Below are 25,890 nucleotides of genomic sequence, written 5' to 3'. Positions count from 1 at the left end.
TAGGAGTGGTAAATGCAAACACCCTTGCCTTGTTCTCAGGGAAAAAGAGTTTGTTTCACCATTAGGTGCGATGTTAGCTAGATGTTTTTCATAGTTATCTTTTATCAGTTTGGGGAAGTTCCCTTTTATTAATACTTCTAGTTTGTGAAGAGTTTTTATCATGTTGTTGAGTTTTGTCAGGCTTTTCTGCTTTTGAGATGTTCTTCAGATTTCCTGTTTTATTCTTTTAACGTGGAATAGTACATAAATTATTTTTGAATGGAAAACCATAACTTGTATGTTGAAGTTGATTTGGTGGAGGGTTCTGTTTGTTTTTTAAGGATTTTTTTTGTTTGTTTGTTTTTGTGTTGATGAGGGATTTTGGTCTATAGTTTTGTATTTTTTTTTTTTTTTTAAGACAGAGTCTCAACTCTGTTGCCCGGGCTAGAGTGCTGTGGCATCAGCCTAGCTCACAGCAACCTCAAACTCCTGGGCTCAAGCAATCCTTCTGCCTCAGCCTCCCTAGTAGCTGGGACTACAGGCATGCACCACCATGCCCAGCTAATTTTTTCTATGTATATTTTTAGTTGTCCAGCCAGTTTCTTTTTATTTTTAATAGAGACGGGGTCTTGCTCTTGCTCGGGCTGGTCTCGAACTCCTGAGCTCAAACGATCCACCTGCCTTGGCCTCCCAGAGTGCTAGGATCACAGGCATGAGCCACCGCGCCCGGCCATGTAGTTTTGTACTGATGTGAAATGCTTTTAGATTTGGGATCAAGAGTATGTTGGTGAGGGAAAGGGGAGGGGAGGGGGGAAAAAAAAAAAAAAAAGAATATGTTGGTGTTACTGTTCCTCCTGCTTCTCTTTTCTGAAAGAACTGTGTTGGATTGGTATTATTTTATCCTTAAATTTTTGACAGAATCCCCTCACTGGTGAATTCTGGAGTAGGATTTCGGAAATGTGACTGGAATTTTCTTTGTGTGATCCTTTTATTATAATTTAACTTTTCTAATATATATGGGATTACTTAGCTTTGCTGTTTCTTGTTTCAGTTTTAATCATATATATCTTCACAGAATTTGTCCATTCATCTAAGTTATTGATTTATTTGGTGTAAAGTTTTCATAGTATTTCTTTATTAACATAATGATGTCTGTGGGATCTGTAATGATGTCTCTCCATTCCTGATGTAGATAATTCTTGATTTATCTTTATTTTGATCTGTCTTGTTAAGGCTTATCAGAGTCATTATTTTTTTAAAAAGATTTTTTCTATTTTCTGTCACTTTCTATTTAACTGATTTCTGCCCTTTGTTTTTAATAATTTTCTGTTTCCAGTTTGATTTACTTTTAGTTTTCTAGCTTCTAGAAGTGGTAGCTTAGGTTAGGGATCAGTGAACTTTTTCTTAAATATTTCAGATAACAAATATTTTAGGTTTTGCAGGCTATATTGTCTCTGTTGCAACTACTACTCAACTCTACCATTGTAGACAATATATAAATGAATCAGCATGACTTTGGACATTGGTACAGTACTTCGCCCTTATCTGTGGTTTTACCTGCCATGATTTCAGTTACCTGCAGTCAACCATAGTCTGAAAATATTATGTGAAAAATTCCAGAAATAAACAATTCATGAGTTTTAAATTGTCTCCTGTTTTGAGTAGTGTGATTAAAATCTCACTCTGTTCTACTTCACCCACACTGGATACCCTACCTACCTGCTAGTCAGTTAGCCTTCTCGGTTATCATATTGTAGTGCTTGTATTCACATAATACTTATTTTACTTAATAATGGCCCCAAACTGTAAGAGTAATAATGCTGATAATTATTCTATTTTATTGTTCTTATTAATCTCATACTGTATTTAATTTATAAATTAAGCTTTATCATAGCAATGTATGTATAGGAGAAAACGTAGTGTATATAGGGTTCTATACTATCTAGTTTCAGGCATCTGCTGGGGGGTCTTGAAATGTATCCCCTTTGCAGAAGGAGGAAGTACTGTATTTCAATTTCATATAGTTTTCATTTGCTATGAAATATTATTCTTTTGATTTTGTTTTTTTTCCTCTAACCATTTAAAAATATAAAAACCGTTCTTAGTTTCCTGGCCATACTATGCCTATGACTGTAGTTTGCAATGTAAGTATTTAATGGTAAGAATTTCAACATCCTGCTTTTCTTATATCCCACACATCTTGATAAGTTATGTTAATATTTTGGTTTCCTTATTTTCTTTGTGATTTATTCCTTGACCCATGGATTACTTAGAAATGTGTTACTTAACTTCCAGATATTTGGACACTTCTTAGATATCTTATAATTATTGATTTCTAACTTAATATCATTGTGATCCAAGAATATGCTCTGTATGATTTGATATCTTTGGTATTTTTTGGTACTTTCTAACATGTAGTTTGTTTTGTAAAAGAAGCGTTCAGGCCTGGCATGGTGGCTTATGCTTTGGGAGTGCTGAGACAAGAAGAGTGCTTGAGGACAGAATTTTAAGACCAGCCTGGGCAGAATAGTGAGACCCCATCTCTACAAAAATTTAAAAATTAACCAGGTGTTGTGGCATGTGCCTGTAGCCCCAGCTACTTGGGAGGGATTGCTCGAGCCCAGGAATTTGAGCTATGATGGGGCCACTGTATTCTAACCAGGTAACAGTAAAACCCTGTCTTTTAAAAATGAAGTAAAATAAATAAATTAGCCAGGCATGGTGGCATGCACCTGCAATCCCAACTACTCTGGAGGCTGAGGCAGGAGGATTGATTGAGCCCAGGAACTGGAGGCTGCAGGGAGCTATGATTGCACCACGGTACTCCAGCCTGGGTGACAGAATGACCCTATCTCTTAAAAAAAAGAAAGGAAGGAAGGAGGGAGGGAGGGAAGGAAGGAAGGAAAATAAAGAAAGCAAGGAAAGAAAATAAATAAAGCTTTAAGTTCAACTGCTTGGGCAAAAGCCCTTTCACCTGTTTGTTTGTTTGTTTGTTTTGTTTTTTGCTCTTTGTTTTTGTTTTTGCTTTTTCATTAAAGTTGATAACCTACAACAGAGGCTCACTCCCCAGAAAGGTCCACCCTGGTCTAGCAGAGAGTCTTTCCATGTGGTAATTCGCATTTGCTTTTGTGCTCATCTTAAGGCACAGCAGCTCCACTGGCTCGAGGCTCCACTTCTCAGGTCCCATAGGCTTGTTTCTACTTCTTGTTTTTAGTAACTTTTATGTTCTGAGGTTGCATTCCAGCTACTCTTTGCCTGACTGGGGTGTCCAAGTTAGCTCTGGAGGTCCGGATGTGTTTTTGTTTGTGCCTTGGTTACAAAGTTACAGTCACATTGTGCTATGGTTACAAAGTTACAGTTGCATGAAGTAATCTGTCCCAACATACCCCTCTCCCTTCTCCCGGACACATTTTTCCTTAAGCATTGTTACTTCAGTGTTGCAGAATGCAGGGTTTTCTGGAATGTATGTATTTATGTTATGGCAGCTGTACTAAGAAATTTCTAAAGGGGAGGCTAGAGCTTAGTGTATGTAGTTGACGCTTTGCTGTATTATTTCTGTTCTAGATGGATTTTATAAAGAGCACTTATATTTTCTGATAATGGAGATCCCATGTTAGAGATAAGAGACTTCCTCTTCATCATTTTAAAATATAGAGGAATAATAGTGAAAATTTGAAGAATTTTGTTGTGGATCACTGAGGCATTATTGTGTGCTATAATGCTGTATTGGTTTTATAGAGCTACCTAAAATTATGAGTAAAAGTAAAATTCTGTATTACAGTAATATCTTTTTTCTATTTTGATCCAAATGGGAAATTGTAGTTTTCACCATTTACAATACCAAGGTTTTTTCCAGAAATAATAGAATAGTCAGCTTTTTAAAAAGGCATATTAGTATACTTTATTACTTTCTGTGGGATAAAGGCATTGAATACAACAAAGGATAGATAAGCATGTCAAATTTATGTATAAATTAAATGTAGTGTGTAGATTTGAAAATCTAATCTTTATCAAAAGATTTCAGGTACTAATTAAAACAGCAAGGAACTATAGGGCAATATTATAATGTAAGAAAATTGTTCATGGTAGATTACTCAGAAAATTTTTACAAACGAGAAGAAAACATATATATAAAAGGAGAAAAATCAGGCTAATGTTGGAATTATATACTATTTTAGTCAGTAATTCTGTAAGAATAGTCTAAAGTGGTCATGTGGACTTGTCCCACGTAAGGCAGTAAATGAAGAGGTTTTTAAGGGGTAGACTCTATGATGTCAGTTTGGGCATTTAAATAATTGAGGTTGGCAGTGAGGGGTATGGCAAAGGCAGGCCTTTTCCTTTTTTGCTGGGGGTGGTGGGGAGGATATGTGACTTGCCAGCAAGTTCATTGAGGCTTTCTCTCCTACTGTGAGTTGCTTAAGGAAATGATCTTTGGTTCTTTAGGACATTTCTAAAAATAAGGAAGAATTGTGGAAAATTCAGGGTGCACTGTACAATTCAATGCTTTGATAGCCTGGAAAATTTAATGAACTGTGGGAAAAGGATCTGAATTGTGGGGATGTTGTAGTTATATTTGTATATTACAATTGTATTAATATCCTTACAACACTATCAAATTTTTCTTGTGTTCCCTAACACTCTTTGATATAACCTGTAATTGCATTTTGTTTTTCCTGGATATGAAAAACAGGGGAAAGTATATTATACCATATTTTATCATTTTAAAAGTATAACCCATAAGGCAGAATGACTGTGCTCAGTGCATGTTTTTTTCCTCTTATATCTTAAGGAAGAGAGAGAAAATCCTTCAAAACGGAGTAGAATTGAACGTGATATAGATAATAATTTGATCACATCAACACCAAGAGCAGGAGAAAAGCCTAACAAACAGATCTCTCGAGTAAGACGGAAAAGTCAAGTAAATGGAGGTTTGTTAATATTTAGATATTGTTTTATTTAGGTGTAAGCACAGATTGCACTTGACTCATTTCCTATCTCTTTTTAAAAATCTACTTTGAGCAATTTCTACCTGATTTTATAGTCTTTGTATCAAATATGAGTAGCATGAAGTGAAATAAAAATTTACCTTCCTAAAAAAATTTTACTGTGATGAGTTAAAATAAGTAAAGGCAGAATAACTAGCTTTATGCTGTTTACCATAAAAATATATATGGATCAACATTTTTGGCCTCTGATTTCTTAAAGCAGTAATACTTATGACATAATTCATTTGAAATATGTACAAAAGCTTTTTCCTGGATTACACTCTTTAAGAGCTCAGAGAGGACTTGGATCACTTAGGCCAGTAGTTTTCAACTGGGGGTAGTTTTGTCCCCCAAGAGACATTTGTCAGTACCTGGAGAACTTTTTGGTTGTCATAACCTGTGGAGAAGCTGCTACTGGCATCTATCAGGTATATGTCAGAGATGCTGCTAAACATCCTACAATACACAGGACAGCCCCCTGCAATAAAGAATTGTCAGGCCCAAATGTCAGTTGTGTAGCTGTTGATAAACTTTGTCAATACCTTATCATATAGCTGAGAAGCTCCTCAAAGTCAAAAGGGAGAAAAACAGAGGACATGAAGAGAAAGCTATAAAGAACAACACTTTAGAGCATGGAGTGTTCTTTTAACCAATGCTGTCTTAGCAACAGCAATAACAATTTCTCTCCTCTTTCTGGCCAGTGCAATAATATATCTTTATTGTTAGAAGTAACTAATGAGGAGATAAAGGAGACTTAAAAAGGGGACTGAGACTGGACAAAGGGAAAGAGGAGAGAGAGAGAGATAGAAACAAGTTAAAAGAGCCATAGCAAAGAAGGAAAGAATTGCGGTTGATACCAAGTAAAGTGGAGGGTCAGAGGATAATTATTCAAAACTTTTGATTGATTTTATTTGTATTTTCTATTTTCTAAAATTTGTGGAAAATTTTTATTTACAAGAAACTTTAAAACAAACTGATTATTCTTCCTAACCATTGCCTAAATATCCATAGGTAATTTTTGACACTACTGTATATATATAGTCTTGTGCTTCAGTAGAGCTGTATTGCCCCTATTCATTTAGCTGTTATTCACGAAGTAAATATGAGGGAAGGTTTTATGAAGTTAACAACATCTCAGAATGCAAACAAAAACAAAATCTTACATTTATGTTTTAGATACTGGTAACTTGTTTCCTTATTTATAAAGTATGTCCTTCATTTTCTGTTATACTGTGTTGATTTGAAGCCTTTCAATCTATATAATTCTTGATGTAAATCTACTTTGAAAAAACTCAGTATGTTACCATTTGAATAACGTCAATATTAGGTCATTAAATATGAAATGTCTGATTTCGAATCAAAAGTGTAGTCTATTATATCTCAAACAAGAAGCAGTATAGTTAATTAAAGTATGCGCCTAAACTGTTGACACAGTTTTGCCATCTTCAAGGTTGCTTGTTTATGCCAGCAGCAAAGAAGCCTAGAGGGCAAGTGGCGATGAAATCGCGAAAGGCGTTTTCCACGGCTTGTTGAAAATTGATTATTTTTCCTTGTTAGAGGTGGTCCAAAGCCTGGAATAAGTGGTAGTCAGTTATTGCAAGGTCTGGTGAATACGGTGGATGACAGAGAATTTCCAAGCCCAGCCTCTTTAGTTTGAGCAGCGTTATTTGTGTGACATGTGAGTCCAACATTGTCTTGCAAGAGGATTGGCCTGTCTCTGTTGACCAGTCTCGGCTGCTTAATCTCAAGCATCCTCATCATTTTATCCAGTTGGTTGCAGTAGACACCCACTTACAGACTTACCAGGTTTCTGAAGCTATAGTGGATAAAACCAGTGCTAGACCACCAAACAGACACCATTAGCTTTTTTTGATGAATATTCGGTTTTGGACTGTGTTTCTGCACTTCATCTTTATCCAACCATTGTGCCGAATGCTTGCAATTTGTCAAAAAGAATCCCTTTTTCATCACATGGAACAATATGGTGTAGAAATGGTTTGCCTTTATGTTGTGACAGCAAAGAAAGGCAAGCTTTGAGACGATTTCTCTTGTGGTGCTCGTTTAATACATGCACTCGTTTAACACATGCGGAACCCATCTATCTAGCTCCTTTACCTTGCCAGTTTGTTTCAAATGGTCCATTATTGTTGGAATAGTAACGTCAAACCTTGCTGCTAATTCATGTATAGGTTGAGATGAATTTACCTCCACTATAGCTTTCAGCTCATCATTATCCATTTTGGTCTCAGGTGGCCCACGTGGCTCATTTTCAGGATTAACACGTTGACTGTCCCCCTAGGAAACAAAAATTTTTCGTTGGGGCCATGGTGTTTTATTATGAAAATAAAATAAAAACTTCGAAAACAAAATGATCCTTTCTAATGAAAAATTTGTTTATTTTTATTGTTTTCTGTGCATGAGTTTTATGCAACTTGAAAAATAGTTCTCATAGTTCCCAAGGTGAATAGATGTGTGAGTTACATATGCTTCATAAGGCCCCAGGCTCAAAACTAGTGTGAGTTAAATACAACTCACATGTCAGTTAATGTGTTAAAATCACCAGAATGAAACTTCTCAAATCATCAGTGTAGTGTGCATTCATTAGCCACACCGTTCCCAAACACTTGGTTGATATTTCAGGTTGTCATTGCTACACTGGTTCCATGACAGAACTCATATTTGAAAATAACACTAATTTTTGACTTATTCATGGTTTCACAGCAATTACTGTAAAAAAAATTTGAAAGATAATCACAAGCCAAACCGTGGATTTGAAAGACTGAGGATGTACCTTCATAATAAAAATAAAACAAGAAGTATCGAAGTGAAAAGTCAGAGACATCAACTGTCAAACCCAGTACTTAAGGAAATTGGACATTTCATACTTAATAAGCTAATATATTTATGCATAAAGAGCATTTGATTTTTCTCAGGATTTCTTTAATAAGTTCTCCTGCTATTCAGTTTTCATGAAATATTTTCAGGGAGGAGGAAGTTATTTTGTAATGAGGGATTTAAAACACATTTCTGAAAGTCAGTGTTTTCTAGATCATGACTTTTTTCTTGTTTTTTTGTTAGAAGCTGGTAGTTATGAAATGACAAATCAGCATGTAAAACAAAATGGAAAATTAGAAGATAATCCTTCCACTGGCAGTCCTCCAAGAACTACATTGTTGGGGACCATATTTTCACCTGTCTTCAACTTTTTTTCACCAGCAAATAAAAATGGTAAGTATTAATCATAATTTGGGTTAAAAAATTCATAGTTTTTTTAAAGATCTTTTTAACTTTACTGGCCTATTTTGTCAATGTCTTGTGTTTGTTTTGGCCTCATTAAAAATATACAGTTTCTTAAAAGCTTTTTCTTTTAAAGTGACTGAAATAAAATTTAGTGCTGTTGTAGTGAACTCTGCTTTCATTATCTGCAAAGCTAGATAAACTTTGGGCTGGAGGGAAAGTTTTTTGTTTTTACTGTGTTAAGATGACTTTTTTTTTTTTGAGACAGAGTCTCAGTCTGTTGCCCGGGCTAGAGTGCCGTGGCGTCAGCCTAGTTCACAGCAACCTCAAACTCCTGGGCTAAACCAATCCTCCTGCCTCAGCCTCCCGAGTAGCTGGGACTACAGGCTTGCGCCACCATGCCCGCCTAATTTTTTCTATATATATTTTTAGCTGTCCATATAATTTCTTTCTATTTTTAGTAGAAACAGGGTCTTGCTCTTGCTCAGGCTGGTCTCGAATTCCTGAACTCAAACAATCTGCCTGCCTTGGCCTCCCAGAGTGCTGGGATTACAGGCGTGAGCCACCATGCCCAGCCAAAATGACTTCTTTAATCTTTAGAGAATGTACAGGAAAGAATGCAGAAACATTTTCAAGATCATTAAAATGGAATTTATTGAATATTTTTTTAAGTGAGCTGAAACCAGCTTTTTTTGGTAACACCGTTTATTTTTATTATCATTTGCTTGATTTTTATCCCCCAGGGATTTTCAATCTAGATAAATGGTAATTCAATTTATTTGAATTAGGGTAGTTTCAGATAATTTGTAAAACTTATCTGTGTTTTCCAAAAGAATAAACATTGGTTTCTTTCACTTTGTATTTTTTTAATGGCCTAGTTTCTGTCCTGTCTTTTCTTACAATTAATACCTTATTTCACGCATGATAATTTAGTCTGTAAGTTATTTCAGGGCAAGAGACCATGTCTTTATTTTTGCATCTGTCATGCTGTTTGATACAGTGTTAGGTCCATGGAAGATAATCATTAAATGCTTGTTGCCTGATGATTTAAATTCTAATATTATATTTCTGGATGATAGTACAATTTCTAAAAGGCAGATTGGTGTAATATAAAATCAAGATGTTCTCAGGGAGAAAATAATGCATATTAGCACATTAAAGGATTGTAAAGTCCTATAAGAGAAACAAAAGAAAACCAAAAACTTCCTTCAACTTCGTTTAACCTGGTATTTCATAGACATATGTGACCACAGAACCTTTTTCTGTGTAATATCTATTAACATCTTATCGAACTAGATGCTGATATAATGGAAAAGCTGGTATGGTAGAAAGAGAATAGGCTTTGGAGTTAGACACGCTTGTTTTAAAAGTTTATCTTTGCCACTCTTTAGCTGCATTATCTTGGAACAATTCTTTAAATTCTTGTGCCTGTTAATCCACGTATTGGGATAATTAATTTATACTTAACTGTTAGGGGTGTTTTAAAGATTTCAATTCATTCAGTAAATATTTATTGAGCATCTACAGTGTTCCAGTCATTGTGTAAGTCATTGGATATTTAAAGATGTTTAACAAATGATCATTGCCCTCAAGGAGCTTACTTTTTTTATTTTAAGAGACAGGGTCTCACTCTGTTATCTGGGCCAGAATGCAGTGGCATTATAATAGCTCACTGCAAGCTCAAACTGCTGGGTTCAAGTGATCCTTCTGCCTCAGTTTCCCAAGTTGCTGGGACTCTAGTCATGTGCCACCATGCCTGGCTAATTTTTTTAATTTTTTGTAGAGATGGGGTCTTGCTATGTGGTGTTCAACCCCTGGCCTCAAGTGATGCTCCCACCTTGGCCTCCGAAAGTACTAGGATTAGAGGTGTAAGCCACTGTGCCTGACCAGGAACTTACTTTTTACCAGAGGAAAAAGTGTAGGTAAATAGGTATAATAAATTTTATAGGTGCATTGATTAGAGGTATGGGATAGTGGGGTATTCACAGAATAGAGTGGTCCTGTCTTCTGGGCAGTGGCGGTGGTGGCTCACAAAAGGCTTGATAGAAAAGCTGAATCCAGGTAGAAGCAGCAGCATGAGCAAAGGCCCTACAATAGGAAGCAACCTAGCATATTTGAGAAACTAGTTTGTAACTGATGGAGCATTGAATTTGAGAAGGGATAAGGTAGAAGAGTTATGAAGAAGTCAGATTATAGAGCTAGCATGGTAAGATGTTTAAGCTTTAATTAGTGGGGAATGATTGAAAGGTTTAAACTGGTGAATAATATGATCAGATTTGTGTTTTATAAAGAACACTTTGGCAATAGTTTATTGGCTCGATTCTCAAGAGGCTGCAATCACGGAGAACAATTAGTAGACTTGTAGTCTATGTGAGACTCGATGAGATATTAATTGTGGTATTAGAGAAGAGAGGAAGGATCAAAGGATATAAAATATGCAAATTTTGGGTATAGACTGGAGGTGAAAGAAAAGAGAATTAAGATGACACAAGGTAGAGGTTTCAAGAAGGAGAAGAAAGTTCTTGGGAGATAGATAATTGAGGTTAATATGTGCCATCCTGATTTTCAGATGCCATGAAACAACCAAATATGTCTAGTAGCAATTTGTTACTCTGGTGTAGACCTCAGAATTCTCAGTTTAAGCAGTAGATCATGGTATCATCAGTTTGTAGGTATTAGTTGAAACCAGTGGAATAAATGGTTTACTTGGTTCAGCAGACCAAGACCAGAATTTGGGGGGAAAACATCGAAGGACTGGACAGAGTAGGAGGAGCCATAAAAGAAGACATGGAGGAAGCCAGGAAAGACATTGTGTTATAGAGGCCAAAGGAAGAGAAACTATCAAAACCCAGGGTCAAATAGTTGTAAAGACAGAAGAAAAGGAAATGATCATTCAAAAGACACACCTAAACGTGACAATTAGAAAGTCATTGGTGTCTTTTGTCAGAACAGTTTCAGAGGAGCAGTTAAATTTGGAAGTCTAATATTTTTGAGTTAGAAGAGTAAAGTGAAGAGTAAGAAGGGAGCAGCAAGTGTAGATTACTGTTATGAGCTTGAATTTAAAGAAAGAAATTAGGGAGGTTACATAGTCTCAGGGAATAGTTTGTATTTGCAAGAGGCAAGCATGAAAATTGAGAGGAGAAAATAATGGAGAAAGTTTCTGGAAACTGTTGACAGGGATGGAATCAAAAGAACAGGTAAAATAATTAAAATTGAAAGTGGGAAGAGACATTTTCCCTTTATGATGGAGGAAAGAAGCAGTGAAGGTATGTACAGAAATAGATGTTTGAGGAAAAAGTTGATGTTTGAGAGTTACTTTTTTTTTGCGGGGGAGACAGGGTCTCATTCTGTTGGCCAGGTTGGAGTGCAGTGGCACAGTTCTAGCTCACTCCATCCTCAAACTCCTGAGCTTGAGTGATCCTCCTGGCTAGTTAAAATTTTTTTTTTTTTTTTTTTTGTAGAGACAAGATCTTGCTATGTTATGTAGGCAGGTCTTAAACTCTAGGCCTGAAGAGATCCTTCTGCCTCAGCCCCCAAAGTGCTAGAATTACAGGTGTGAGCCATCATGCCTGGGCAGTTACAATTTTTTTCTTTGAAAGAGGAGATGATGTCATTTACTGAGATACTCCTGGTAGCAGGGACTTGAAGAAAGAGAATGGTGAAAGTTTAGAATGTTAACCAGTGGCAGGGGTGGGAAACCTGCAGCCTCAAGGCCACATGTGGCCCTCCAGACCCCCAAGTGCAGCCCCTCAACCAAATCCAAACTTCACAGAACAAATCCCTTTATTAAAAGGAATTTGTTCTGTAAAATTTGGATTCAGTCAAAAGGTCACATGTGGCCCTGAGGCTACAGGTTCCCCATCCCTGCCTGGGAAATAAGAAAAAGGAACCGAGAGAGGGACACACACAGAAGTACCGAATAGCATGCTATGGACCTGGCTAAGATTAGAGGGTTTTATTTGTAGTATAGCCAGTCTTTATATTGTTTCCTTCAGTACCCTGGGACTGGGGCCTACGAATCCTGTTTGTTAGATTGATTCAAGAGGGATTTCTTGACAGATGACAATGAAGGACAAGGGATCAAGGACACTGAGTTTGCCATCTTGAGAGTGAGTTGAGTCATATACCATGAAGTCTTAACTAGATTAGAAGGGAAGAAGAAGCCATTGAGGGATATGTTTGGAGTAAATGATACTGGCCTTTATCAAGCTTGGAGATCACATATAATGGGAATATGAGATAGATTATTGGAAGGTTAGAAGGCTGTACTAACGGATTAATATATAGGATTAGAATTTTAGATTTCAGAGGTGAATAGTTTCTTAGTGTTAATTTCCAGGTTATGGCCATGGTAATAACTACTAAAGAGCAGTGTGAGTGAAGATAGTTGGAGCCGAAGAGGGCAGGAACTTTGAGGATTAGTCGTTGAATGAATCATTGACATCACCTGTAATAACTGGACAAAATACCACATTAAATAAAGCAGTAAAGTAGTAGCTAGGTGTTAAAGTCCTCCGTGATCGAGAGGATTCAGGCAGTAAGTGGTAAGTGACAACAGTGAGGATAAGTGAAGAATTATATAGCCATGCAACATCAGTCTCAAAAGAGCAGACATTTTTTTGCACACACAGTGGAAACCAATGATTTGGTGACAGCAATGGAGATAAATGACCTGATTCAATTAGAACATGGGGTGTGGAAGAAAAAAGAGTGTTGAGGGAAAAGGTATCAGGAAAAGTGATATTTTTAGGAAAGAGGTTAAATTTAAAGCAGTGAGGGAGAAAGTATTTGCAAGGAAGTTGATAGTGTTGGACTTTGATTTTGTTATTTTTGTTGTTTAAAATGACATTTGGAGGATTTTGAAAATAAATGGAAAGAGTTGGGATCATGTCATAGCAGAAGAATCGGGCAGGTACAGCTTCAATCTTTATTTGGTAATGAGATGGAATTTTGTTGAGAAATTATTCTGTCTTAAAAAGGTTCTCATGGTTAGAGGAACAGTCAGCTCTTTCTTGGATACCTATGGTTGAAAAATTACAGTTGCCTACATGGAGGGGATGCTTAGTATTCAAATTGGAAAGATTGGTAGCTGTTTAAGGATAATGAACATACATAAAATGCCCAGCACATAGTACATACTTAATAAATGATATTTGCCTTAATGAAAAATTCCATTGTGGCTTTCGTTTGACTGTAAATGGATGTTTGCAAACTTTTTGAAAACTTAAGAAAAACTCACAAATATTACTCTAGCCTGTAATAATCTTTATTCCTCATTGTTTGAATTGTCTAGAAAAGATTAACAAATGATGTTCTCAGCTTTGTTCCCGTATGAATTACCAGTTTAAATAAATTGTAGAGTGATACTGCATTTAGTTTTTCTAAATACTTGCATTTTTAAGTGATGATAGTGAGTGTACTGAATTATGATTTCAGGAACATCAGGATCAGATTCTCCAGGGCAGGCTGTGGAAGCTGAAGAAATAGTAAAACAACTTGATATGGAACAGGTAGATGAGATCACTACCAGTACTACCACATCAACTAATGGAGCAGCTTACTCAAATCAAGCAGTTCAAGTGAGGCCGTCAATAAATAATAGTTTAGAAGAAGCAGAAGAAACAGTTAATCGTGATATCCCACCCCTTACAGGTGAAGAAAATTCCTTTTCTTATTCATTGTCATGAGTAGTTTATAAAAATATAGTATTTCATATTTTTCTTAAGTGGGCAGATTAAATACATAAGTTTTTCTTCCTTAAAGTTAAAAAAAAATTAAAGTTGGAAACAAAACTTTGTCCCAAAAATCCACAGTCATTTTGAAACTGAAATTTTTTGAAAGGTTGTTTTGACTAAGTATTAGTCATTTCACAGTTGAATTATTTCCACCAATCTTACTGCTTGGAGAAATTTAATATAGCTAGCAAAATATATGCTTATGTTTATGAACATATTTGTTATTGTTGCACCAGTCTTTGGACCCTTAGGTCTGAGGTCCCTAACTAGAGACAGTCTCATACATTCAGATTTGTTTCATACATAGATCACATCCCCCAAAAGGGCCTTCTGTTTCCAGATCTCTCTCTATACCCAAACTTTGCAGCCTAGCTCTTGATCCTTACAAAGTCCTAACATAATTGTGGGGTTCCTCAGCTAGTTGTCATTGAAATGTGGAAACACATGAGATCAGGGATTTATTACCTCTGAGGACTGTGGTAGATAGACATATAAGGTACAAGATGAAATTGAGTTTCACCATTCTTAAAGCAGAAATAAAACTGAGGATGGCCATTTTCTCATTTGGGGACAGAGATCTTAGATTTGCTTTTTTATTTTGGGGGTAACAGGTATTTAAGAGAGCCCAGTAAATATGTATTGTTTAGGAAACATACCTTGGCATAAGGAAGTGGAATAATGTACAGATGTTCTCTGACTTACAATTTTTTGACCTTATGATGGGTTTATACAGGTATTAAATGCATTTTGACTTACAATATTTTTGGCTTATGATAGGTTTATCAGGGTGTAGCCTAGTCGTAGATCATCAGGAGCATCTGTACTCCTCTTGAATAGAAAGAAGAAATTTTAAATCACTGAAACAGGAGGAAACATTTAAAGAAAATATGGACACAATTATGAAACTTCTATATAGTTCATCCCAGTAGTACCAATATGGAGGGAAAACAGCAAAATAGGAAAGATTTATTTTAAATTCCTCAAGTAACAGACTTATATCTATGATGTTAAACCCAGAATTTAAGAATAATACTGAATCTAACAAGCAAATTGACACCATTATGAACAGTTAGTTTATTCTTTAGTGCATAAGAATTGCATGTTAACCTATCTTTGACCTCCTATTTTATGCTGATTACTTTTCCCGGTGAGATAAGACTAATGAATAGTAAAATATAAAGTCCAGGGCTTTGGTTTCCTGTTTGATGCTTATTCTGTATTTTTATGCTGCTGTATAAGCCTTTGTATTTATTTTTTTTGACAACTGTGAAGATGGAAGACAGATTTCTGTAACTTTAGGGTTTCTAGAGGGGAAAAGTAAGATTTACTACAGTTGTCACATTCATTCATTTATTACCCTAACATTTGCGAGCACCTATTTTTGTGAGGAGGAATTGTTGATAACAATGATTAAGATATGCTCCCTGACCCTGAGGAGTTCATGATCTAATTGAAGAGCCTAGTACACAGAAAAATTACAGTGGGGTGAGTGTTATTACAGTTAAATGAGCAAAATGAGGTGGTGACACACTGCAGTTACTCTGGGATGCTCATGGGAAGACTTTAGAGGTAACATTTATGCTGATCTTAAAAGATGAATATGAGTGACAAAAGTACTACTTTTCCTTAACTTTGAGAATGTAGCCAAAGAGAACGAGGTAGGAGGTTGGCTCTACTGTTTACTTAATTGTGTGACTTTGGACAACTTATGTAAGCTCTTGAGAGGACTGTGGTAGATAGACATAAGAAACTCCATTTTCTTAGCTTTAACATGGTAATGATTAAAGGTTTTGAAGGTTAAATGAGATGAAATATGAAAATACTTAGCACATAGGAACTCCATAATTTCAGATGCTAAATAATTTTATATGTGCTGAAGTATAGATGTTCATTTCTCTGAGGATAATAGGAATTTGAAACAGTAAAGTGATTGGCAGATACATTTTCCATTATTCTCTGTGGTAATGAATCATGATAAGCATAAAGTTGTTACAGCGGAACAAAAATTCTGCTTTACATCTGATGTCATTCATTGAACATAGATACCATGATGACATTTTTCAGAAGATGTTAATACGTGATTAATTGCAAAAAAGGTTAGTTTTTGTCCCGGAAGACTATTATTCACCAACATTCCATTTCTATAGGAAGATTGATCTTTTAAATTTTTTTTTTTTTTTTTTTTTTTAAAGAAACAAGGTCTCACTGTCTCGCCAAGGCTGGAGTGCAGTGGTGTGATCATAGCTCACTGTAGCCTTGAACTCCTGGGCTCAAGTGATCCTCTCACCTCAGCCTCCCAAGTAGCTGGGACTGCAGGAACACACCACCATACCAGGCTAATTTTTTCTATTTTTTGTAGAGACTGAGGTCTTGCTGTGTTGCCCAGGCTGGTCTCAAGTGAGCCTCCCGCCTTGGCCTCCAAAAGTGCTGGGATAATAGGCGTGAGCCAATGCACCCGGCCAGATTACAGCAATTTTTTTATTGGTTTCTACCTTAAACTTTTGTGTCTGAGATATTACCTGTTTGGCTTTTAAGTTACCTTTGTCTTCTCCTTCAATTTAAGTTGTAATGATTGTCTTATAAAATTCCTAGCATAATTTCTAAAGCTCCATCAATTGATATAATCATTGCTCAGAGAGTGAACTATGTGGTATGGAATATAGAAATTAAGTTGGTTATAAATTAGAAGTAAAATAATAGATCTCTAAAGCAATGATTTCCACATAGAGCAGCATTTCTTAACTTTTTAAGATCATATATAGCCCTGAGATTCCTGGAAAAATGTACATATAATACTTTTTTGTAATTCTTCAAGAGGTTCACAGATCTCTTAAAGACTATTCGTGGATCTCAGATTTAAAAACTACATTTGGGTCTACTGTCAGCATATATTTATTGACTGCCTTTATGTACAAGTCACTTTATGAAGTATTACTTCTACAAGAGCATCATGAAATTTTTATGGTTATTGCATATAAACACCATCCAGCTAGAAATTAAATTTTTATGGAGTGTATTTTTCTAGTAATAATAGTAAATTTTCTCTAAGCTGATAAGGATCTTAATTCTACTAGCCATGATCTAGTTTGCCATTTTGTCTTGTAGCGATTATTTTTCCCTTTGATCTAGAGTTAGAACTATGTTAATAAATTTATTTCTCATGTTGTTTATAAATTATTTCTATCTTTAACCTAAAATACACAGGGCTTCAGGAAGATCTTATGTAGAAGCAATAAAATGTGTATTTCATGAATCATTAAGTAATAATAACATTTTGTTTTTCTCTTTATTAAATAGCACCAGTAACTCCAGATAGTGGTTATTCATCAGCCCACGCAGAGGCCACCTATGAAGAAGACTGGGAAGTATTTGACCCGTGAGTTGGGGTGTTTTTTTTTCCCCTTTCTTTCCTTTTTGGAGCATGATGAAAGTGTGTTATCTGTGTGGAGGGGTGGCTAAATGCTACATTACCAAGAACATGTGACCTGTAGGTATTAAAACCTTTACTCTGAGTTACAGCAATACTAATTTGTATATTTTCACTTTTATTTACATGTTTTATAAATTTGACTTACTGGGTTAATTATGCTTTATTTACTTAAATGGGCTGAATTTAGTAATATCTTTTATATTTATAAAGTGGGAATGTTGAAATTTTCTTAAAATTTGGTTTACAGCTATTATTTCATCAAACATGTTCCACCACTGACAGAAGAACAATTAAATAGGAAACCTGCTCTTCCATTGAAAACAAGAAGCACACCAGAATTCTCCCTAGTTTTAGACCTGGTAAGTATATTATCTGCAGGTAGAGAGAATAAAGGGGTTAAATTCTTTTTAAAAATAATAGCCCAAAATACCTAAAAGAATACAAATGAATGAGTAGCCATCACACTTACTATAAATATATCCTAGGTGTTCTGAAATGATTTTATTTAAACAGTCTAATGTTAAACAGTTTGGTTAGTATCAGGTACTCTTTAAAAATAAATTAGACTTTTTAAAGTTTTTTCCTTCATATTCCTGAAACCCCTGTGATTTGTTTTTTAATCTCTTAAAAAATTCTAATTTCATTTTATTAGAATCATGCCTGTTTTAGATTTTCCCCCTTTTTGTTGGGATCATGTGTCCCTGAAGGACCAAATATAATTTGGGTCTCAGTGAGTGAACCATATGCAAGACCATAATCCCTTTCTTATTCTTACTTTGACATACTGTCTAACACAATAAACATTTACTTGATAATCTATACAGCATAATCTCTTAATGCTGACTAATAAAGCCTTTAATATGCTCTCTTGATGTGATTTAAAATTGATATTTTAGGGTACCAGAGGACCTTTGAAACCTGAATATCTCGTATCTTTTGCTAACCAAATTTAATATATAGTCAACACATTTACCATCTACCTCCAATTTCTTGATACTAGCAAAAATAGTATCATATCATATTGGAAAATATTTCATTATTTAGCATTTTTTACTGGTACCCTATGATTAGAGATATGGTTTAGTTCTTATAGAAAATTTATTTTGATGAAAAAGCCTATTCTTAGCCTGGCGTGGTGGCATGTACCTGTAGTCCCAACTACTTGGGAGGCTGAGGCAGATCGATTGCTTGAGCCCAGGAGTTTCAGGTTGCTGTGAGCTAGGTCGATGCCATGGCACTCTAACCCGGGTGACAGAGTGAGACTCTATCTCCAAAAAAATGAAAAGAAAAGAGTTGATGTAGTCATGATATCAAGTTTGGCCATATTATTTTGAATCCAAAGATCAATAGAGAAGGAAAGATAAGAATTGGCTGAGCATAATTTTATAGAAGTAGATTAAGAATGATCAGAATTAAATAGGCTGTAGATGAAGTAGTAGGATTAGTTATGATTCAGTTGTAAGAAAGAGGGCACCTTGAAATGTTTAGTGTGATGTGCTATTAGAAGAAAGTGAGGCACATCTAGAGTATTTTTTGCTGTTTGTCTCAGCAGAGTTTAACATTAGGTTAAAAGAAACACGCCAGCTAGTAAAATGTGGAATCACAAGGTATGAACATTTCTGTTTTATTTTAATTGATCTTAAATGTATTAAAAATTTTGGGGGGAATTATTAGCAGCTTTATTTTAAAAAATGCTGTCACTTATACTAATGGAAACGAAGGTTTTTTCAACCATTCAGGATTTGGGAAATATACTAAATATTTGTACCTATCTTAGACTGAACTTTCTTTACTTTCTTATCCTTTTAATGAGAAAACAGGATGTGGTAATTAAAGATGACAAGTTTTCACTGACTGCTATTTAGTCAAATGATGTATATGAAATGTATTTGTGAGATACTAAAATAATCTTTTCCTAAACTACAATGCTTTATAAAAAGTTGGAGGGTAAGGAGTTATACAAGGCTAGGTACAGTAGCTCACGCCTGTAATTCTAGAACTCGGGGCAGCTGAGGTGGGAGTAGGAGACTTGCCTGAGCAAGAGCAAGACCTTGTCTCTACTAAAAATAGAAAAATTAGCCGGGCATGGTGGCGCATGCCTGTAGTCCCAGCTACTCAGGGAGGCTGAGGCAGGAGGATTGCTTTAGCCCAGGAATTTGAGGTTGATGTGAACTACGATGACGCCACTATACTCTACCTAGGGCAATAGAATGAGACTCTGTCTCAAAGAAAAAAAAGGAATTATACAAATAAATATATATACATATATTTTAATAGATTCTAAACTTGCATTTGCTAATTGTAAAAAAAAAAATCTAGTATGCATGTGGTTTTAACTGAAAGTAGGCAACTACAGAATTCAGAGCAATGGTTCTTGAACTTAAGCATGCATCAGCATCACCTGAAGGAGCTTATACAAACATAGATTGCTGAGGTCACCCTCTACTACTTCCTCAGTGACCCCCCCCTACATTGCTCCTCCCCCCTAGTTTCTCAGTCATCAGAAGTGGAGCTAGAGAATTTACATTTGCATTTCTAACTAGTTCTGAGATGATGCTGATGATGCTTGCTGTTCCAGGAGCTATACTCAAGAACCAATGACTTTAGAAAATTCTGTACCATATTGCTAGGACGCATATAGTAATGTGTTATGAGTGTATAATTCCACATATGAATGGGTGTTTTAATAAGTGTTTTTGGTGATCATGAATACATTATTTGAAATTTCTTTTAATATCTTGTTTCATTCAATGTGTTTTTTATTTTAAGGATGAAACACTAGTGCACTGTAGTCTAAATGAGCTAGAAGATGCAGCACTTACTTTTCCAGTCCTTTTCCAAGATGTCATTTATCAGGTAATTTAAAAATTTTTTAAAAATAATTTTTGGCCTGTTAGGTAACAATCTGAACTGAGAAATGTTTTGTAATTTGTGTGTGTGTGTGAAATTAAATGTGTTTTTCTGTAGAACTCTTAATGGATTTCATCAATATTTTAATGATTTATTAACAAAAATAGCGTCATACTAGATACTGCATAAAATGCCATTAATTTATTACCCCCCAAATGCTAATTTTTCTTACCTAGTGATCTCTGTTAGTATCATAATCTGTTTGCCAGCAGGTGGAGGCAGGAGCACTGACATCATACATAGATCCCAAAGAGGAACTTGCCAGGTTAACACCTGGTGTTTTTTTCAAAAATCCAATTAATATATAAAGAAACGTCATTCCTTGTTGGTCATATATTTTCTGTGGTAGTAATGTGGTCTGTAAAATTGCAGTTTGGTAGATCTATTTTATATTAATACAGAATTCCAGAACACTCTTCTAGTTATTGCTTTACTTAAAGAATTTGAGTATGTGCATTTCTCCCTCTTCTGTGCCAATGGACAGGTAACAGTACAAAATACACATATCGTTAACATTTCACTGTGGATTATGTGTGTTGGCCATAGTTTTTACTTTGTTTCAGATTTTCCTGTCATAAGATTGAATTAATGTGAGTGAACACACTTTGAAAACTGCAAAGTGCCTTTCTGTGTTGGCGGTTTGTTATTTAATTAGCAATTCCTTCATACCTAACAGTTGTTGAAAATTTTTGGAAAGGTCAAAAAGTTTGTTGTCTGTCAAGAGGACGCCAATCCAAGGATTAACTAAATAAAGCCACAGATCATTTACCATGTGGATTATGAAAAGGTGTTTCAGTTGTTTATGTGCTCTTAATAGGCAGTTAGAATGTGGTTATAGTTTTCTTGGCAGATAATAGTTGCTATTTCACAGGAATCATAAAATTTCAGAGTTAAATAGAAGTTTGTGGTTCACGGCTACTTTATCTAGTAATGAGTCATAAGGGGATTTATTTTAGTAGTTATTGTCAGTTCTGTTTTAACCTAGGTAGGTATTATAGCTGTGGTAATATCTGAATACTATATTCATCTCCCTTTTATATAAACTGATTTTAGTCATGATATATAATCAGAGATTGAGCAAAATACATAAAAACAGGATTTTTATGATTTTTCTTTTCCTTTTTAACTGGTTATTATTTGGTTTAAAGCAAATCTTTTTCTTAAGACATTTTCTGCCAAATAGGTTGTTCTTGTTTAGTGTATTTCAAGAACAGGAGTCTTATTGCCAATATAAGTAGTGTAGCAATATCTTAGTTTTTCTCTTTTTAGCTTGATAAGCTTGTTGAGTTTTTCTTTTCTTTTTTTTTCTTTTTTTTTTTTTTTTTGGTATTTTCGCAAGATTACATTTGAAAACAATAGCTTTAGGGCTTTGAATTTGGAAAGGAAAGTTGTTATTTGAAAAATACAGATAAATAATGATTTTGAGATGACTTCTTAAGCTTCCAGGTTTGAAATTTATTTCTTACATGTGGTTTTTGCTCTGTTTATATAATTTTTAATAGTGAAATAAGAAACTTGGAAAGTAGATAAAATTTGATTCTTCCCCTTCATGAGTGTTTCTTTTCAGTATGACCATAAAATTGAATTTTTTTCTTATTGCTTCTACCATTTCTACTTTAACTCACTTTTAAAAGTTCTTATTATTTCATGTGGATCTGGTTGTGTTATTTTGAATAAAATCTTCTAGCAGTGCATATGACTAATTTTAAAAACTATGTACTGCATCTACCTCTGGAATTCAAGGAACTCTTTTGTCTTAGATATTCTGAGTTATACTTTCTGAAACTGAAAATAAATGATCTAGCCTAAACAGGAGCAATGAGCAGGCAGTTTGAATCTTACAAGCTATAGAGATGACTGCATTTTAATATGATTTAGTTACTATATCATAGAGTGTAGTTCCTCTTTAGTAAATTTTTGAGGATATCCATAGTTAATATTGGGTACATTCCCTTGGATTTCTGGTTTTGGCTTAGCCATTCTGTCTACCTTTTAAAAAATAACTGAAGAAATCTTTGGGTTAGGGTTCCCCCAGTTTTCAGACCAGCAAGCTCCCTTTAAACAGGGAATGATGTCTTTTAAACTTTCAGTGGTGTTGTCTCCATCTACTGGCAAAGAAGAAATATACACAAGGGTCTGAGATGATCTAAGAGATTTTGGAGAAACCACATTATTAGGTAAGATGTAACTTACATATTTAACAACTATACTATGATGTGGCCCACTTAAAGGTAGAAACTTGTAAAATACTGTATATACTCTTATTTTAAAAATAATTTATTAAGGTGAAATTCACATGACATAAAATTAACCATTTTTAAGTGAACAGTTCCATGGCATTTATGTACATACTCTTGACTATATCAGTTCCACAACATTAATATATATATTCTATATGTTACAATAGGATGAAATTCTTCATCTGAATCAAAGCCAGATAAAATGTCTTCTTGGGATTTACTTTACTATTGTTTTCTTTTTATGATAAATTTGTTATGGTTGATGTATAATTTTAATTCTACATGTATTTCTCTTTCATTTCCAAACAAATTTAAAGTATAATTTGTATTACATACATTTTAATAATTGTTTATGTCAGAGGTCGGAAATCTTTTTCTATAAAGGGCCAGTTGTAAATATTTTAGGCTTTGTGGTCTCTGTTGCAACTACTTTTTCTGTCATTGCATGATGAGAGCAGCCGTGGACATTACATAAAGGAGAAAGCATGTCTGTGTCCCAGTAAAACTTTATTTTCAAAAATAAGTGGTGGGCTGAATTTGACCAAGAGGCCATAGTTTCCTGACCCCTGCTGTAATAATTCTGAGAGTATATACAGTAACTTTACATATTCAAATTCTAAGTGGAAGTAATCACATGTTCATCAAAATTCTTGTATATACATAGAAAATTTAAATTAGATCCACAGTAATTCGGATGTGGGCTTTTAAAATTTTTTTTCAAATCAAAGTTTGAGGGAAATTTGAGGTGCCCACTACTCACGTTTAAAAATTGCCTGACTTGGCCAGGCGCAGTGACTCACGCCTGTAATTCTAGCACTCTGGGAGGCTGAGGTGGGAGGATCGCTTTAGGCCAGCTTGAGCAAGAACAAGACCCTGTTTCTACTAAAAATAGAAAAAATTAGCCAGGCATAGTGGTGCACGGCTATATAGTCCCAGCTATTTGGGAGGCTAAGGCAGGAGGATCGCTTGAGTCCAGGAGTTTGAGGTTGCTGTGAGCATGGCTGATGCCACAGCACTCTAGCCTGGGTGACAAAGTGAGACTCTGTCTCAAAATAAATAAATAAATAAATAAAAATTGCCCAACTTGATACATAACTCTTCTTTTGATTGATAAGTAGGAATAAACTTGGTTAATGCAAGTCTTAGTATTTATAAGCAGGTAGATTATTCTAAATTTAATACCTTGAGTGTATTTGAATTCCATTTCTCTAGGGGATGAAAAAACCTAAAAGATCCATCTCAGATTAAAATTTGATGTATGTCACTACTGACACTATTATGGAGTAGACAGATTATAGTTTGTGTATATGCAGAAAAAGTCATTTGAAAGAACTGACTTTTTAAAGTGAGGATATGGGACTCATGAAAGCAAAGTATATAGGTTTTTGTTTGAGTGGGTCTGTTTTCTTTCCTTAAACTGGTACTTTTTTCTGTAAATTGTTTTATAATTAGTTATTGAGAAAACATTTATTCATAAAATGGTACAAATGCATTTGGTATCTGGAAAAACAAGTGCATGATCACTTACAGTGCACATGCTTAATTTTTATATTTAGCTTATATTGGCACATTGTCAGGAAATCCATCTCGTGGCGTTACTCAGTTAAGAGGTCTCCACTGTATTTAGTTTCTGTTCCTGCAGATCCACCAATTCAAGACTCTAGGTCATCTCACTCCCTCTTCCATCCAGAAGATGACTTCTATCCACAAGCAGGACTGAATCAAAAGACATTTTTCACTTAGCTCTTGAGCTGAACCACCTCCTCAATGACCTTCCTCTGTCTCCATCAAGAACTGGAGCTCAGTTTTTTGAAGATGTAATAGAGCTACCCAGCCCAAAGGTGGCTGATTGAAGACAAAAAGAAGATACCTCATATGTTTCACCACAGTGCAGCCAAACGTAACTGTGTTGTCCAACTCCTCATTCTGTAAAGTATGGCAGGGGCATCTGATTTTTGACTCTGTTCACCAATAAGACTTTAGCCAGTCAGTGGCTTTCTGAAGATCAGTAAAATCAACAAACTTTGGGTCAGCTGTCCAGAAATCAGATTGTGGTAAGCACTCAAGGAGAGATAGGATCCTTTAGGGAGCTACTTGTAAAGGATGCTTTATTAGTAGAAATTGTTTTTTATGGGAAAAGTTGTGGGGAGAGGTGGGTGGGGAAGCCCATGGTAACCAAAGCTTAGCTTCTTCCCCATCACTATAGTTTGTTTTCTTGGGAATCTTACAGCTTAGGATAATTTTCATACCACAGATCAAGAGACGTAGAGGGTCATTCACTTCTGTCTCCTCTCTACAGTCTTTCCTAGAAAACTCAGCTTAGATTTTTGCTTCATGAAGAAAAAAAGCAGTCATTTAAAGGAATTTTGTAAAAATACTTGATTTTTCTCTTTCCTCAAGTTTTATCTTAAAGTGATACTAAAGGCATTTTGTTGTTGAGTTTCATAAAGCATTATTTTGTTGCACAAAAGTACTATGTGTATTTGTGCCTTAAAAACATTAGGGGTTGTAGACACTTAGTGTGGAGGAAAAAAGTAATATTTTAGATGGTACAGAACAATATTTCTCAATAGATAAATGTCAAAAATACTAATTTAGAGTAATTTTTTTTTTTTTTTTTTTTTTGAGACAGAGTCTTACTCTTTTCCTGTGTTAGAGTGCAGTGGCGTCATCATAGCTCACTGCAACCTTAAACTCCTGGGATCAAGCAATCCTCCTGCCTCAGCCTCCCGAGTAGCTGGGACTACAGGAGCGCACCACCACACCTCACTAATTTTTACTATTTTTAGTAGATACGCAGTCTCACTCTTGCTCAGGCTGGTCTCGAACTCATGAGCTCAAGTGATTCTCCCGCCTTGGCCTCCCAGAGTGCTAGGATTGCAGGCGTGAGCAACCTTGCCTGGCAGTTTAGAGTAATTTTAAAGTAACTTTCCCATCCTTATTAGTAAGTATAGGTAGTCATCGGTATTAATTTTTTCATCATAATTATTCACTATTAATTTTTAGGCTAAAAAATGCAGATGAAACCTATAGTAGTACTCTGTTTCTCAAAAATAAGAAAATTTATTTCATGGGGAATTCTTTGTCTAAAATGTGTCTTTTAAAGTTAGGAGTAATTCACTAAAAAAATACACTACATGGAAAGTTCTTGTTTAACAGCTGAAAACATTATATAAATTTAGAAGATGTGACAGTTGATTACTGAACATGTTAAATTGGAGGCTTCATTCCCTTTGAAGTTTAGAGTTTGAATTTAAATTTAACATATTTGTTTTACTAAAATGGCCATTGTTTTGCTTTTAAAATGACTAAACTTTATATTAATATAAACACATCAAAAGTTTTCTGTATATACAAATATATGTACATACATA

At 35.1% G+C, this 25,890-nt stretch overlaps 1 protein-coding gene across 1 annotated transcript in view; it reads left to right on the top strand.

Moving 5' to 3' along the window:
• CTDSPL2 (CTD small phosphatase like 2) overlaps positions 1 to 25,890 on the top strand; it is an 89,779-nt gene that overhangs the window by 49,908 nt on the left and 13,981 nt on the right. Inside the window, exons 3-8 of the mRNA XM_069460689.1 lie at positions 4,769 to 4,907; positions 8,043 to 8,192; positions 13,638 to 13,853; positions 17,234 to 17,312; positions 17,614 to 17,725; positions 20,136 to 20,222. Coding sequence (XP_069316790.1) covers positions 4,769 to 4,907; positions 8,043 to 8,192; positions 13,638 to 13,853; positions 17,234 to 17,312; positions 17,614 to 17,725; positions 20,136 to 20,222 — 783 coding nt within the window. The remainder of the gene's footprint in view (positions 1 to 4,768; positions 4,908 to 8,042; positions 8,193 to 13,637; positions 13,854 to 17,233; positions 17,313 to 17,613; positions 17,726 to 20,135; positions 20,223 to 25,890) is intronic.

The sequence above is a fragment of the Eulemur rufifrons genome, chromosome 2 (genome assembly GCF_041146395.1).
Source record: "Eulemur rufifrons isolate Redbay chromosome 2, OSU_ERuf_1, whole genome shotgun sequence".
NCBI classification, from domain to species: Eukaryota; Metazoa; Chordata; class Mammalia; order Primates; family Lemuridae; genus Eulemur; species Eulemur rufifrons.
This window is presented reverse-complemented; position numbering and strand designations above follow the sequence as displayed.